Source organism: Chelmon rostratus, chromosome 4 (assembly GCF_017976325.1).
Source record: "Chelmon rostratus isolate fCheRos1 chromosome 4, fCheRos1.pri, whole genome shotgun sequence".
NCBI classification, from domain to species: Eukaryota; Metazoa; Chordata; class Actinopteri; order Chaetodontiformes; family Chaetodontidae; genus Chelmon; species Chelmon rostratus.
Genome location: NC_055661.1, coordinates 25175584 through 25193776, shown reverse-complemented (window position 1 = coordinate 25193776; position 18193 = coordinate 25175584). Strand labels below are relative to the sequence as shown.

The 18193-nt window shown below is 43.8% G+C and overlaps 1 protein-coding gene across 2 annotated transcripts in view; it reads right to left on the bottom strand.

The window, feature by feature from the left end:
* Positions 1–18193, bottom strand: part of scfd2 (sec1 family domain containing 2) — an 87698-nt gene that overhangs the window by 11267 nt on the left and 58238 nt on the right. For both annotated transcript variants that reach the window (XM_041936172.1, XM_041936173.1), the window contains exon 6: positions 1832–1977. In XM_041936172.1, the coding sequence (XP_041792106.1) occupies positions 1832–1977 (146 nt within the window). The remainder of the gene's footprint in view (positions 1–1831; positions 1978–18193) is intronic.

Genomic DNA, 18193 nt, shown 5'->3' with positions numbered 1-18193 from the left:
ACACTGTGCTCAGTAGTACTGGTACATGCTGGGATGCAGCTGATGTTCCCATCGATCCACTGCTGTGCTGAGTCTTATTTCAGGCTTAGAGAGAAATAAAACCAGCAACTTAAATGACCGACGACCATGTCAAACCATCTCACCCAACCCAGGGGAGGAGAGCATTGCACTTCAAGGAAATTTCCAATGAGAGGAGGACATCTTGACCGACAGGTTTTGGCTTCATTGGTGGAGGAGATGCATGCTGAGAGAAGCTGATGGATTTATGATGTTTCTCAAGCACAGCCAGTAGCTGGCAGAAAACATGCTGTTCTCCTTTTATATGAAATCATTTTCATAATGCGGGCAGGAGTGGGGACAGACAGTTCTGTCCTAACAGAAACACACTGCTGCTCACATACATGCACAAACACCCGCACACTCACGGATACTGACACATTATGACAAAGATGGCATCTTATTTTACCCTGTCATTCAGCCGCATTGAGATTAGTGAGCGAGTGAATAATGAAAGTCTGCCATAAAACTTTATAACAGTTATCATTAAGACCTTTTGAGGGTTTGAGAGAAAAAAACGCTCACATTTGGCTTTTGCCTTTGAGGCTGAACAGGATGAGTAAGTTTAATGGACTCAGACTGCTTTTATGATCTCACGGCTGCACAGAATTAAAGGAAATATGCTTATTCCCTTTCCTGCAGAGAGCTATCTGAGAAGATCATGTCTGATGGCTAAATATGCTGCTAGCAGCTGATTAGCTTAACAGCACAAAAATGCTCAAAAACTGACTACAAAAAAACGACAAACTGCCATTTTACGGGGAGTTACGTGCTGGACTAATTCTTGGCTGGCGCCAGTTGCCCAGCGCCAGTTGCCTGGCAACCAGCATACATTCCAGGAAGTTAATGGTCTTAATCATTGAGCTAAGTTAAGTTAGCTGGCTGCTAGCTGCAGCAAACCTCTCATCTTACTCTCAAAAAAGCAAATTAATATATTTCCCAAAACATCAAACTTTTCCATTCAAGACTACAGTAAATTGCTGAATATAAAATAGATTATACAGTATGTGCCTAAAATATTTAAAATAGCATGACATGGATGAACTACTGCAACTGAACACTGGGACTCCCCTCCTCCAATGAGAATGAGGCTTTGTAGCTAACAGCTTTATGATTGGACAGATGAATTACATAAGAATCAGTCAAAAACATTTCGAAGGAGGTTCAAGATACACGAGCAATAAAACACAAAAAGAGAAGGACCCTGCTTAAACTTTCATTCATGTCCTTGTATTTGGCTCAGAAAATAACAGTGTCTTGAACTTTCATTGACTAACCTTTATGCTCCTCACCTATAACTCTCTGAAAAAGCCACCAATCACAGTGGAGGGACAGCGGCAGCGAAGCTGCACTGTTGACTGTCCATAAGAAAATGAAGAGCCTTTCATGAGGACAAAGCTTTGAGATTCACAGAGGCCCTTCTGAGTTACATAAGCTGTGAGAAGCAGACAGTTTATGAAGAGGCTCTCATGGTGAACTCCTTCTCTGTGCTGTATGACTGTGTGACGCAAGCTGGAGAGGGACAAAAGCAAGGAAGGCCAGAGGTCCTCTGCTAAATCTGGGCTGGTGTTACTGCCACAGAAGGAGTGCAAAAAAAAAATAGGTGAATAAAACATGAGGGAAACCAGCTGCTTGCAATGATCAATGTTCATTTGTTAGGTGTGCTGGGGAATGCTGTTGGAGCTGTGATGATGGATCGCAGCTGACGTGGGTCTTTATTACACAAAGTGTGTGCGTGTTTTGATGCTGAGAGTCGTGTTTGTGTGTCTTCGACCTGGTGAACTCCATCGCTGGCGGTGTAGACGGAGCGCAGCTGCTTCAGGTGGTCTCTGGTGTGGCTCAAACCTCGGAGGGTCTCGAACATCTCCTCCACAGCAGAATGGGCTCGCTCTGTGGTCAGCTCCTCAGGGTTTGCACAACCTAAGAACACACACAAACACACACATTTACTAAAAGCAAAGAAAGTTATAGGCAGCGGTGTAGGTACATAAAAATCAGAAATGCAAAACGTCAGTTGTTTCAATGTGACTGTGCGTACCACACAGCAGCTGGGTTGTGAATGGGTTTGCAGGTAGTTTGCATGCTGGTAATGCAACATCTATGGATGCCAACTGCCATAAAACTCAAAGAAGAAGAAGACAGCAGCAACTGTCATTGGTCATTACTACACCTTTCTCGTCTACACGATTCTTGTCAACACATTTGACCCAATCAAGTGACCTACTGTGAGACATGTCCAGCAATGTGTTTAAATGATCTCTTCCATTGCCTTAGAGCAGTGCGCCATGTGAGAGAGGGTTCTCACATCTCAACATAATAAAAACCAAGTCCAGATCTTGTGTGTCCCAAACTAGGAATTGAGATAAGATAAGATGAACACAGAGACATTTGACCCATAGCCAGCTGATGGAGACAGCTAATCGGAGGCTCAACCGGGGACTGGTTGCATTTTCATCATCTACCATTCTGATAGCTGAAGTGGAGGACCGCAGGATGTAGGGGTGAGTACCAAATGTCAAGAATGTGACACAGAAGAGGACACTCGATATGCAACTGTTTGCATGTGCAGGGTGACTGTGGTGAGACAGCTTTTACACTAAATTCACATAAAATCAGAAACGCCCAATGTTCCTTCAAAACTGACCCGAGAAGAAAGCTAAACATGCAGGAAAACATTTGCATCTGCGAAAAATAGCCCTTAAGATGTAACATGTTGTGATTTGCAGGTAATTTTCTCAGCTGGGTGTGGACTGAAACCAATTATCAAGCTTAACGCATGGCAGCGAGAGGACAAGAGCTGCTTTATTCGTGCAGAAAACACTGCTGTCTAATCAAAAGCTAGTGTTCCCTCATTTCTAGAGAAGTGCGTAGGGAAGCAAAGACCTGCTGTGAAATAAACCCAAAATAACAAAGCATCAGATAAAAGGAGGGAAACGGGGAGCTGTGACAGAAAGATGGACTTGGGGTTTGCAGGAAAAAGAGCAAAAGAATGAGAAAGTGAAGTAAACAGCGAGAAAGTGAGAGGACGGAGAGACGTGAAGGACGATGAAGGATGGGAGCCAAGCAGGCAGTTTACAGCACTGTTGGCAGAGCAGGTCGACCGGCACCTGCACTTCCCCCTCGCGCTGCTCAGGAATGCGGCTGCCTTCTGTTAACAAGACGGTCAGCTGTGTTATAAAAGATATAAAAGCACAGCCAGCCCTGCAAGGCTCATAACAACTAACGAGGACACTGATGACTCCAACATGAGTGCTGCAAATCAGCAAATTTACACAAGATGGTGTTTTCTTTTATAAAGCAGTACAGAAAGGATCCAGAGGCCGAGTCAGATGCTGTGAACTGGGTGCTGGGATAAGAAGATTAAGCTACAGGAGCCACTTCATGTCTTCCTCTCAGGGCTCTGCTGGCCTGCTCTGTGGTGCAGCAAGTATAAAACACCTCTTCACACTGACCTATATGTTTACTTGTAGGAGATTGTGCACAATATCAAACATGACTGTTACATTTGATGTAATGCACCAGAATTATCTGAAAGGAAACTCTCATCTCTCAACTCAACTCAACTCTCAAGTTTCTCGGCAGGTCAAGGTTAAAAAACAAGACGTAAAACATGATATGAGACCTAATTAAAAGATAAAAATGTCAACGTCGTGGTGGCGCCAAAGGAAAAGCCGGAGGATCACCAAAGTCAGAGCGATGCATCCTCTGGAGACCATGAATGTCTGTACAAAATTACAAAAGCTGTCAAGATATTTTTGGTCTGGACCAACGTGGTGGACCGAGCAACAGACTGGCGTCGCCGTGCTGATAACACGGCTAAAAGGTCAAAGTTCAGTAAAAAAGGAATGACAAAAAAAGGAATACATTGTATAACAGACCATACGAACAAAGTGGGTCATCTTCATGACTCAGTAACACAGAATAATAGCACAAGGTTACATTATCTGCAGCTTTTATATAAAGCGCTTTACAAGGTTTGTGCTGCTCCACAGTACTGTAGGCTCTGCTCTCAGTAACACGCAGCTAGCTTTGTCAGGCACTCCGACTCTGATTAGACTAATTAGGCTCGACTCAAAAGGTTATGCATGACTTCTGCCACTGCGGGGTCACCGTCAAACCCCGGAAACTCAATTAAAGCTCTTACTTCAAGATTACATAACAAAGCATGAGCTCACGTGTTAAACAGCCCTGCTTTGGGAATGAAAGCAGAGGCCGACACATTTAAGTGAGTTATATGTGAGTGTTGCAGATAAAATCTAGCATTTACAGGACATGTGGTAAAAATCTCTCCTGCTGCACACTGATGAACTGACTTAACATAACTGATAGGATGTTAGAGAAGCTATGTCACTCCCCCTCTGACTGTAAAGACACGATATAACTTCCACAAGGCCCAACGCTGACCTTCATGAATACTTTGCTTCATTTCATTTGGCACATTATATACGTTGAGGAATACATCAGCGTCAGGGCAGTTAGATAACGCGCACCGAACAGCTTGACTGTGTCAGGCTTTAATCTCTGTTATTTGTTCTCTGTCGGTTCCTTTTCTCTCTCGTACAGACGACATCGGATTTAGCACAGCGAGTCTTTGTTTTGAGTTGCTGTCTGGAGGAATGTAAAGTGTCTGGCCCGGCGGTTCGCTCTCCTGCGTTGCCCCGGCTGAGAGGTAAACTCACAGGGAAAAACAGCAGGGCTATTTGATGGAGCTGAGCGTGAAGACTCAGTCAGATGTGGGTCTTATCTTGCCAGACACCCGCAGAGGAGAAAGGCAAAACAAATGACATCTGATGTTTGTCTCTGAGCATTTATATACTGCAAAAGACCCTACGATGCAAGAATATGGTGAAACATAACATGTAAATATGCTGCAGATTTCGATGCATGATCTGCTGGACTGGATGTTTGCATCAGTGCGTCTGCTCCGGTGAAGCTGGAGGTGGAGCGGGCTCGATATGTTAGAACGTCAGGTTGGAGGAGATGTGTAAATGTGTTTGAGTGCTTGCGTGTCTGCTGTGAGAGAGCCGGTTGACTTGCTGCCAAAGAAAGCATACAGTGCAGGCCCAAGGCCGGGTCCGGGGCTGCGGCAGGCCGTTGGATGCAGCCCCCACCCCCCCCCACACACCTCGCCTGAGGCAATCTGTGGCTTAGATGTTGATCGTGGCGCTGCAGATCCCGAGCAGGAGCAGGACCAGGTGCCGATCCTGGAACATCCAGCTTGGCCGTGAGGCTGAACACCTGCGTCTGAACACTTCTCACGCTCCGCCGCCGCCACGCCACCACACCACCACACCGTATTTACAACACCACACGCTGTTTGATGTCTCTCACGCAAATATGAGACCTGGATTCCGGTGTGTTCAAATCAAGAACATAATAAATGCTTATCTAACAGCCACCTGGCATCATTTCTTGTCTTCGTATGACTACGCCCTTTGTAAAACTGAGGGGAAATGATGAGTGAATACGTTTCTCTTTGAGTCCAAATGCCATCTACGTCTATACGCAGCTACTTCCTGAAACAACTGAGTTTAACAGTCAACAACTCATTCAGTTATTTCTAAGACTGACTCATCACTGTGCTGCTAAGAGACAGATTAGGGAGGGTGAGAAAGCGGAGAGAGAATGTAGTTTGGTCTTGATACGGAGACCAATAAGAGCACAGGCAGGAAATGGTTGATTGAGGGTTTTCTTAATTAGATCTAACAGAGCCGGAGGTGAGCAATTTTTACTCAGAAGGTGAGCACAACCTGTGACGCTGACAAGGTGGAACCTACCAACCAGTGAAGCACAGAGGAATGTATCACGAATGAAAGGAGCTGGGTGGGGATTAAAACAAATAGCAAAATAAAGAACTGCAGAGAGAGAAGAAGTGACGAAGCCCTTGTTTAAAACTTGTGACAGCAACATTACTGTCCAGGTCCATCTGCTCACTATTCAGAACGCCAGATGTGGAGATAATAATCAATGAAACAAGCACAGCAAAGTGTGGAAATATCTATTATATTTAAATCTATCTTAAATCTAGTTTGTTGATTTGAGCTCAGCTTTCATCACTCTCGCATGAGACTGATTGTCAAACTTGGCACTCTGGCCCTGAGCACCACTCTCTGCAACTGGAAATCTGACTCCAGACAGCTCAGACTGACGGTCACACCTCCTCCACTCTGGGGCTCAACACCAGAGCCCCCCAGGGCGGTGAGCTCAGCCCCCCTTGTTCACGCTGGGCACCCATGACTGCAATCCCAGACATGGAGAGAACTTTGTTGTGAAGTTTGCGGATGACACCACCATCATGGGTCAGATTTCAAACAACAATGTATTTTTTCAGAAAATTACAGCTGCGGTTCCAAAAAAAGTTGGCATGTCGTGTAAATGTAAATAAAAACAGAATGCACTGATTTTTATGACCTATATTCAACTGAAAACAGTACAAAGACAAGATATTTAATTATTCAGGAGTGGAATGTTTTCCCATTCTTCACTACAGAATCGTGTGTTTTCAGTGCGGTGCTGTCTGAGGGCCTGAAGATCGCGGCCATCCAGTATTTTAGTTTTCAGCCTTGTCCCTCGTGTACAGAGATTTCTTTAGATTCTCTGAAACTTTTAATGACATTATGCACTGAAGACGATGAAATCCCCAAATTCTTTGCAACGTTAGGTTGAGAAACATCATTCTTTAATTGTTGCACTGTTTTCCGGCACAGCCTGTCACAGAGTGGTGAACCCCTCCCCATCTTTACCTCAGAAACTCACTCAGCCTCTCTGTTGGCTCTTTTTATACCCAGTCATGTTACTCACCTGTTGCCAGTTGACCTGATTAACTGTGAGATGTTCCACCAGCTGCTTTCTTTTAGCATTTCACAGCTTTTCCAGTCTTTTGTTGCCACCGTCCCAACTTTTTAGAAACATGTTGCTGGCACCAAATTCTAAATGAGGACATCATTTTCAAAAACAATTAAATTTAAATATGAAGTTTTATCCCAACTGTTTTGGAAACAGGGTTGTAAAAACACAATTCACTCCCTGCACTCCACTATAAATAATAGTTTTCTGTTTTTTGTGTGCAGCATAAAGGGACTACAAGCTTGAATCTCACTGTCTGACTCACTGTCCGATGTTATTATTAATTACGCAGCACAAATAATGTACAAACTTGATTTTAAATAAAAGCATAACTCACTTGCCTGACCTCAGCCAAGCTTTGAGCAAAATGCAAACTTTACGAGGTAAAAATATAACATAAACATTATCATGTGCAAAAATATTTTTAAAGGTTGACTTGAAATGTTTCAAAATCAGCAATGTTTTGGTGAGATGAGGTCGATCTGACCAGGAGGAATAACTTGTAATCAGCGTTTTGCCTTTAAAGGATAAAGCTGGTGTCATTCTATATTTTTGTTGTTGTTAACAAATTCCATGACAAGATCCACAAACCGAACCAATGCATTACCAATGCTTTCCATATGTGGACCCTCAGCCCCAAGTCCACTAGCTCCCTACTGAAGAAGTAAGCAATTAAAAATTAATCAAAACTATGTGCTTTCATTTAAAAAAGGCGGAACAATTACAGCTGGTCACTGTAGTTTTTATCAAATGTTACTCTAACAGGAGTAAACGGTACGTTTGGTGGCAACTGTTTTCAAATACAAGATTAATACGGGTTTGTTGTGTGTTGAGTATTTCAGGCAGCAGGATGGTGTGAGGGACAGACAAAATACACTACAGTGCTCAGGCTCATGGGGAACATATCACCCAGTGCGATGCTGAGGCTCATTGACGTGTTTTTGGAGAACAATGTTGCTTCATAGATCAGGCTGTGGCTACACAGGAAATACATCTTTTTTTTATCTCTTAATGCTAAAATTAAAACTGAGGTTGGAAAACGAATTTCACTCGAGCAACAACAACAGTTGAGCAAACAGCGACTGGGCACACGATGTGTGAGAAATGTTGAAGTAAGAAGGAACCTGTGTATATTACTGCTGCCACACTGTTGTGCTTACAGGAAACATGACCTCTGCTAAAGAACAGAGGGAACATTAAATTAGAAAAACACAGTCTGTTTCCTCAACAACCCTCAAAAGACTGCAACAAATCACCATCTATGCCTGACACCACAATCAAAACTAATCGCTCTGTACTTATCAGTGGAATGCAGACAACGAGACTACTTATAAATATCCCGGCTTATTTTGAAACCTGGTCAAAAATTCTATTCTGGTCTGAGAAAAGAATGAGAGGACGTGATTTTCAGAGCGAGTTTAGACGAGGTGATCCTGTGTGGAATGCTGGGAAGGGAAATCTCTCTGCTACTGTATCTCAGGGTGAAAGAAGAGAGAAGTGGTGGGCTTTCAGAGCTACATGCCTGCCATGGCCTTTATCCCTTACATGATGCTAACGATCACCATGGCAACCATGCCATTTCTAGGTCAGGAGGAAGTCACTTCCGCGTAGCGCAATCACGAGATAATATCACAGAAAAGTAAAGCACGCCAAGGACTGTAGTGAGGTGCTGATCACTGGAAACAGACTGGAGAGTAAGAAAGAGGTGAGTCTGGCTCCACATGCATTTCTCTGTTATTCATATGACGTTGGATCAATAATCACAATCATGGCTGAATGAGTGTGCTGCCATGAGGTTGACACAAGTAAAGCAAAGCTGTACTGAGGAAATATGCACATAAGAAGCTACAGTGCATTTTACCTTCAGCTATTCTTCTTAGCGTTGAGAGCAAAACCAAACAACTGAAGGTAAAAAATAAAACCACACGCTGTGTGTTGCAATGTTAGACTTTGACCTCACGTGGATTTGGAAAACAATGCATCTTGAATAATGCTGATTGACATAACGGTTAATGAAAGGCTTCGTATTGCCTCATCTCCTCTGTTAAAAGTCGCATTTACACACGTTACAAAGACTTCGGCTGAGCTCCAACATGCACTTAAGTCCTGCCGTCATTAGATTTTGTTATTATTCCACGGTGCAAAAACACGTGCCTGCTATTTTCTGACTCCTTTGAATCTGATTAAAATGTTTCCTCATATCCTCAGAATATGAAATGAGTCTGATAAAATGTTGCAGCTAATACTTTTAAAGGGGAACTTTAATCATTTGTACACGCCCGGTGTTGGGGAGAACTTTAATATAAAGTTCTCTGATGACACAGCTATCGTTAGCTTGTTGCATGCGGACGATAGCCCACTGGACTATTTCTCAGAAATAGAGGAATTTGTCCAGTGGTGTGACCAAAATCATCTTGTGCTGAATGTAGGAAAGACAGAGGAGATGATATTTGACCCAAAGTCCGTCGGGGACCACAGGCCAGTCGTCATTAAGAACCAACACATCAGTCAGGTGGGTTCATACAGGTATCTGGGGGTCCACATTGACAACACACTCAGCTGGAAGGTACATGTTGGAAGCCTCTGCTCCAAACTCCAAAAGCGTCTCTACTTTCTATGCAGACTAAGGGTCTATGGAGTGGAGCAGAGGATCATGTTGCTCTTCTACTGGGCTGCACTGGAAAGCATCATCAGATACGGCATTGCGGCCTGGTACGGCAACCTGACTGTGCAGTCGAGGTCACAGATTGCCAGTCTGGTGCGGACTGCCGTGAAGATTTTAGGGGTCAGGAATCATCCTCCCCTCCAGTTGCTTTATGAGCAGTCCGTCACCAGACTGGCACAGAAAATTGTGTCTGACCCGACTCACATTTTACACCATGAGTTCCAGCTTCTACCTTCCGGCAGGAGACTCAGGGTCCCCAGAACAGGCTGAACCGCTACAAAAACTCATTCCTGCCAACATCCATCAGACTGCTAAACAACCAACAGTTGTTATATATATATATATCTGTTTATATCTGTCTTGTATATAGGTGTGTATGTATGTATGTATATACATATGTGTGTATATATGTATATATACACATGTGTGTGTATTTATATATTTTTAATATACTTTGTTTATATACATATATATATTTACTTCTGTGAAGTATGTCGCTGCTGTACTTTCTTGTTTGGTTCTCTCTTTTCTGTTTACATCTGTAAACTGCAGCTGGACGGAGTCCAGGAAAAATTTCCCCACAGGGACAATGAAAGTATATCTTATCTATATACTATTGAATATGTTTAGAAAGCTGTATAGCTGCACAAATATCCTCAAATTATGCCACTTGAGTCAGCGTCCGCTTGATTTGATTGATTGATTCACTGGACCGTACAGCTTGTTAAACAGCTCCTTCTCAAAGCCTGCTCATGACGCCCGGCCTGCATGTTCTATTGGCCAAAAGGCCTCTGATTGTCCTCTGAAGGCCAACCAGTGCCAAAGCTGGCAGACACTCACTAGAGGCAAATGGAGGCCACCAGTTAGCTTGCTGTGTCAGCTCTCTATTAGTTGGGTCCACAGTTATCTGAATTCTGGTGTTAAGCCATAATCCAGAGTGGCCTACTTGAGAGAAAACACAAGACCTGTTAATCTGGGCTGCTTCATACGCTCTTAAAGGAAGTGCGGAACAATGCTCCGTCGACTGATCTACACACACACACAAACACAACCCTCAGGCACTCGAACAGTCACTTTAAACTGCAACCTCCCCCCATGATATGACACTTGGCGGGGCCCCGCAGTGAACACAGCGTGGGGCCGAGTGTGGCTGTGTGTTTCATCAGAGGATGCAGACAAGAGAAAATGCGAAGCGAGAAGGACACACGAAGGCACACACAGTAGCTACAGCATGCCAGCTGCTGCCGGGGCCTGTGTACTCACAGTGGATGTGATTAATCACATGCTGAGGAGGGTGCGGTCTCAGCACCGCCGCTTACCACGAAAACCTTTCATGGTTGGAGCAGACCACAGGCAGCATAGCTGCGGAGACCAGAGGGATCTGCCTGTAAAACACTGTCTCCTGAGTGCTTTCATGTCAGCTGGGTGGTTGTGTTAGCGGAGGGGCATGTGGGCAGCACAGCGGCTTGGCAACGGGGCCCTCAGATGTTGTCCTGTCTGCAAACAGGCGTGAGGAGATCAAACAGCGGGCATGTAGGACTCACCCACTGAGGGGGGAAACACCTCGTCGCAGCAACGAGGAGTTTGTGACTGTGTGTGGTTATGATAAATGACCAACGAGAATAAGTGGATGAGGGAGCTCTACATGTGTGTTTGAGTGTGTGTGTGTGTATATAAAGAGATGAAGGTGAGGACAGAGGCTTAAATCACAGGGAAATGATCTGCTCAATTAAAGAGTGGCAGCCGCTAATTTCCCTGACTGACTTAAGGCCTTTTAACACACACACACACACACACCCGCGCACACACATGCATGTGTGTGAACAAAGCTGCACACAAACCTATTCTAAGTCTGAGCACTTCTGCAGATTTGAATTTGCCACAATGCTTCCACATACTCTCTAAAAGGCACAACATAACTTTTCATAAAGCCACGAAAAAAAGTCAGAAATTTAACTTAAAACAATTACTCATGAAGAAGTCACATTTTTCCCTTTTTCCATTTCAAAAACCTTGATTCTCCCAGATAATAACTCATTGGTGGCTGCAGCTTTCAGTGCAGAAATGAAAACTTTCATCGCTGTAAAAGCAACTTGTGCGTCCTGATGTTAATCCCGGGTTCTCTCTTTGATATTGTTCCTCATGATGTGTGTTTCACCTCGCTGTCGTCTACCATTAGAGTGGACTATCAGACTCTCTGAATTTCACTTTGATCCGCTGTAATTACAGTGCTGTGTGTTTGTGTGCATAAGTGTGTGTGTATGGCGGTGTGTGTCATAATCACGGTGGTTACACTGTTTCAAGGTAAATCGGTGAAATCTGGCAAGGCGCAGAGAATGCCACCGACTCCAGACAAAGACAAAATTACGACTCTGCACGCAATGCAACATGAGTCCCCTCCTTCACATGGGATGACGAGGGGGAGCAGTCTGTGTGTGTGTGTGTGTGCACCAGTGTGTATAATGTTGGGATGTTAAACAAACCCCTTTTCCACATCAGTTCTACCGTGGCTGTCTGGCTGACTGGTATGTTAGCTCTCCTGTCTAATAAATATTCCCGTAGTTACATAACTGCATCCCAGTGGAACACCAGGTGCTTATCCACATGTCTACCGCAACATTTTCTTCAGCAGATTGATTGGATACATGTACACAAGTCATGCATACAAATGCTGCACTCATACTATGTGTGTGCGCATACAAACGAAACTGGCGGTCTGAATTTTGTCACCATGGAGACGCTTGGGGTCGGTATGTGAGTGAAAACACGGCCCTTCTCAGTGTCCAAGTACGTGACGGTGCTATCAGTGAAAAACAAGACAAAGAATCTGGAGCCAAAGGTGCAATCGAACTTGCACAAGCACGCTTTGAGCAAAATGCTACTAGCAGCATGCTAACCACATCCATCATGCTAACATGCATAATGTGTAGAATATTTCAACGCTTTACTTTGCCATCAGACAGCCTTTTCTGAGGAACTGATGCTGTTAATATCGCTCTCGCTCCAAGACTACCATTCAAACCAGACTCCTTTGACAAAAGCATCACTGTTCCTGTCTGAAAGGGCTGTCTGACAGCAAGGTAAAGCAGCGAAAATATTCTAAATATAGCATACACTTAGACTGAAATTGATTTTTTTTTTTTTTTTTTTGGTGGCTAAAATACATGTTGCCTGTGTCCCCAGTCTACAGCACTACATTGCTTTGCTTCCAGCACCAATACCTCTGCTGCTTCTCCAAACTGGGGGCATGAGACTGCCATCCACTATAGGTAATATAGCGGCTATTGATAAGTACCTCCTACAACTCCAAATCAAATAATCTGAACACTAGTAATCCAATGGTAAGAAAGATTGGGCTAAAAATCAGAAAGTGTATCATGCACTTGATTATGCTCATTGAAGTGTACAGAACACACACTTTGTAGTTAAGTGGCTAAAACACAGTGGTGAAGTCCTTTCAGCAAAGCTCTGAAAAGTAGATGTGGTCTTGTGAACTCAGGGTGTTTGAGTTCATATAATGTGTCACAAGGTGCTTATCTGGCCAGTCTGCCGAATTTGTTCCTGTGGTTGAGAGTGGTTGACATGGCAACCCAATACCTTCACACAGGCCAAAGTGGCTGCCTGCACTGAATAAGCACAGCATAGCTCATAAAATCTCAGGGTCTCTCCCTTTGTGTGTCTTTGTGCATTAAACCCTGTCAGCATGTGGGTTACCTGTGCATATACACACATGCATGTGTGTACGAGCATCTGGCGTGTTCTGCATTACCAGCAGTGGCTTTTCCTGATATGTGTAATTGGAGAGCTTTAATTAACAGTCAACATTCAGGGAGATTTTATTACCTTTTAGGAGGCAAAGGTATTTTATCATGCAATTGGCTGGCAATGAAAATGTTATGTAACGAAGAAAAAAAGGACAAAAACCTAACACCTATTTATACAGCAACTCTTACATAAGTTTGAAAGAATGAAATGACGCCACTGAATGCGACCTTTTTGGCAAAAAGTAAAACTTTAAGAAACCTCAAGAGAGTTTTAAGAATATGTTAAACCCCCATCTCTCTTTTTAAAAACATTTTTGAGAAATGTATTGTATAGTGAGCGTAAAGGCATCAGTTTCATTACAGCCCTAAAGCCACAATGTTGTGAGGATGTCAGAGAAAACTGTTGGGAAAAAAGATTTGTTCAGTAGAGCATTTTAATCTATTAATAACCTTATTAAGCATAACTCATCATTTTACTAATGAATGTTGTAAATATCCAAAAACCATGCAAATAAGCTGGCAGTCAGGAAAAATATGCCTCTGCAGTAGGACAGGCACTGAACCCAGCTGAACCTGCACAGTGTTGCTCCGCAATCAAACCTGCATGCATGTGAAAGAATGTCATTAGCACTGCGATGACTGAGTGTGTGTATGTGCCAAGCCAGGACAGACAGAGTGTTTTTTAATTTGGCAAAATATGCCGCGGTTGTGTGCACACGCTTCATTAAGTGGTGTGCACAGTCCAACACAAGCGCGGATGTGTGCGTCTGTGTGTGTCCTGACAGGTAAGGGACAGTTTTCATCACTCCTCAATTCGACATCATTCCTGAGGCTGGGCGTCAGCGGCTGCAGACGACAGGCCATTCCACAGGAACAGCGCTCACAGCGAGGTAATCGTGCTGAGTTGACCAGCTCCCTCTGCTACTCACACAAAGATGATGGGCCAGTCAGTGCTTTTGCTATAGCCACACTTAGTCAAAGTAGTGTTATTCCGCCCTCTAAAGGACACTGGTGACAGTGCAGACAGTGAACTCTGCTGCATGGTTAGAATGGAATCAACTGCAGCTTGTTTTGCAGTTACAATACAGCTGAATGAGAAGTGTGTAGTACAGCTGCAGCTCCTTCAACACTCTTATAAAGTATAAAACTTTATTACAGTGTATCTGTTATAGGAAAACCTTTATTAGAGTACAGGGGTATGCCTGTGAGACCAGTAAATATCTTTCCACTGACAGAGAGCCCTCTGTTGGTCAAAGGCAGAGCAGCACACAGCAAGGGCTCTGTCTCATCTGCCGCTGTGTAACATTCACCTAAACTTAATAGACAATGTAATGTGTGTCAGGCAACTCCTTCTGTCCACATGTCCTTGTCCTTGAGCAAAAACCCCTAAATTTCTGGACAAAACTGTAAGTTGCTTTGGACAAAAGACTGAGCCAAAGGAATGGAGTGTGACCTTTCAAGTAAGTGGCTCAGTTAAAATCAGCATAAATCAATGTACGCTGACCCAACCACAGCAACATCAATAGCAGAGGTGTTAGAGTATATTCTAAATGTGTATATATCATTAATGCATCCATCTGTAATATACTGCAAAAACTAGCACCAAAAACATGTCACAGGTGAGAGAAGCTCCAGTATTCTGCTACTGAGAGTTGTCAGGTGTCACACATTCATACAGTTCATACAATCAGTGCACAAGCTGCAGGGGCAGCATCACTTTAATAATCTGGCTCTGTGAAAGCTGCAGCATGCAGAAAGGTACAGATTTCAGTTTCGACAATCAGTAACATTTTAATATGTAGTAGTTTGAAATTTCAAATTGGTTACTGAGCTTCTATGACTATTATGCATAACTATTTGAAATTATATTGTGTTTTATATGATTTTCACATGAATATACATTTGTTATTTATCCTAAATTACATGCTGAGACACCTGCGTTGATGTCATAACGCTGTGTTTCTGTCCCAGCCTGAGGCAAACATGGCAGTAACTGTTTCAATCTGTCTGTGTATGCAATAACATGGTTTTAACTGGTTCAGTGTCTCAACAGTTTCTGAACCAATGCAACTTCAATAGCACAATGTCTACAGGGTCAAAAAGCCTAAAGAAAAGGGAGGTCAGAAGCAAGGTTAAATATGAGTAAACAAGGACTTCCTCCCTGAGGGTAAAACCTGCACCTGGACTTCTCATTACTGCTGCGCTCTGAGCCTGCTCAGCACCAAAGAGCACATGTGGCCCAGAGGAAACAAGCTCATAGCAGTGCTGGTCTCCAACACTGCATCAAACACACACACAAACACACAGATACAGACGAGAGTTCTGGGAAAATGGGACGGCCAATAGGGCTTCAATGGACCACCTCCCCAGTTTTCACGAGTAACCATAGTGGCATTGGCCTCCTGTTTAAGTATTGAGAGTGTTAACAAACACACACACACACACACTCAGAGAGGGGATATTGTGTTGTCCTGATGCTCGCAGAGCTGTCTCACAGTGCTGTTCCAGTCAGTGTAATATCAACGTCTGCTCCTCTATCCACAGGGAGGGACGGGGATTTATTTATGACTCACTGACACTTTGATCCTCTTCAATTTCACAGCTCAAACAGCTTGTTTTCTTCCCCTCTGCTCCGACTCTGTCACATTCATCTCCTGCTATCAGCGCCGATACAAATTACTTGCCTTTTCTGTGCCAGCGTGTGCTTTCGCTTCACGTCTTCAGTACGAATTGCACTATAAGGTGCAAGACTGATGCGTGTGTCGGGTTAAAATAACCCGTTATCATCATTACAAAGCCAAAAGATAAATGTTAGGCCTATAGCATGCAAAAAAAACCAAATGGGCTAGCACTGTTTCTTCATGTGTTTCTCTTCTTTTGCTCTATTCCTGTCTCCCTGAGGTCTTCACCTGGGGCCCTGCGGGGCCCTGTGGAGCTCTGCCATGCACTGTGGGGAGCAAGGCATTAATCAAAGGTGGAGCAAAAGGAGGAGGAGAGGGTGGCAGGGGTGTCCTGCTCTCCCACCATGTTTTCCCCAATCCCTCACTCAGTTTTCGGGATTTTTAAATCTCTTCTGAGGAATCATCACTCTCAAAGCCCCTCCCCTGCGCTCCACAAGAGTAATGGATGGCCCAGACACGTATGTGCAAACATACATAAAAACAGAGTGCAGAAGAGACTCACATGTACTCTACTACATCCAAACGCAGGTAAAAAAAACATCCTGCAAAACCGTTTTTAAGAGGGAGCGAGTCAGGATCTGTCTGAGAGAGAGTCACTGTTGGGGAGGGGGGGTCCAAACAGGGCAGCTCTTATTTTGACAGTCCCTCTGTCCTGGAGAAAATGGCCTCTGCTCTGTTTGTTTTCCAAGGAGAAACATCTGAACATCTGTGGTGTTCCTCGGAGCAACACGCTGGGTTAGAGTTACAAGCTGCACCGGTGCAGAGGAACGCATAAACACATGTGCACAGTCAGACACACACACACACACACACACACACACACACACACACGCACACACACACAGAAACACATACACACAAATGTAAGGATAATGTTCATCTGAAGATGATGTACTGTGTCTCTGCTGTATCATGTAATTGTCATATTCTGTAGAAATGTCAAATCCACATTTTTTTATCAGATGGTGCGGAAGTACTACAAAACTTCAAAGGCAGCCTGAGGAATGTCGCCTATGCCGGGGCTGCTGTGGCACTCTGACTTCTGTGAATGTGTATGTCAGATATAAGCTTGTCTCAGGTCTACACCGATAGCTGGACGGACAACTTAATTGTCTTCTTGCTGTGGCTGGAGTTTGTGTTGTATTACTACATATTGGACCAAGAAATCCACGGCTCAAAAACAACTCTTAAGCAAATATTGTGTAAGCGCTAACATATTTTACTTGGCAAGAACATCTGGCCTTTGTCACAGGGCTCCTTTTTCCAATAAAACATGTAGGCTTCAGGCTCTTTGGTGCTGTGAGAAGTGATAAGAGTTCAGTGATGATGGTGCAGTAAGAACTTGGAGGCAAATGTGTTCTCGGTGAAGTACTTTGATAACAGAGAGGAGATCTGAGCTTATCTGCAGCCTCAGTTTCACAGAACCTCCGCTGCTGCAGTTCTCAACACGGTCACTAGGGGGCACTGTTACACTGCTCACTGTACCCTTAACACACAAACATCAGCCCCCACTCTTCAACACACTGCTGCCACGACTGAGCTGTTTTCTCTGGTTCTCCTGAGGGAGATCAGCGTCTTTTTTTTGTCCGATTTCTCCGTCTCAGATAATACAGTGAGGTTGTGGCCCAGATGTGAGGCACCAACTCCAAACCTGCTAAAAAAACACAGCCACTTTCCCTCCTCCTCTGATCCGAATGTGTTTTCTCGTCCATTTTTAACTTCTCCTGCTTCTCCTGACTGTTTGCTGGGGCTCATCTACTGTGTTTTGAACCAAGTGTTAAAAACTGTGTGGAGTAAAGTACGGATGTATTTCACATTTGAAAAAAATGCAGACACACACACATGCACACAGTATGCATGTATGTACAAATAGCCACGATATAAGCTGGAAAACCAACAATAGTAAAGCTCAAATAACCCATCGACTACAAATCAAATCATTTTAGTGTTTCACATTAATGGTCTGTAAACTTTTCAGTGTAGAACCACACGAATCTTCTCTTTTATTGTGCCAGACTTGTGCACATTCAAAAACTTCATAACCACTACTCGAGGGACAATTAACCCTGGTCCAATACTTGGGTGTGACTTACAGGGTTGTCAAAGGACAGCATTTTTCTAACCACATCTGGGAGGTGCTGTGCCTCACATAGAAATTGTGACCTGTCAACTGGCAATGA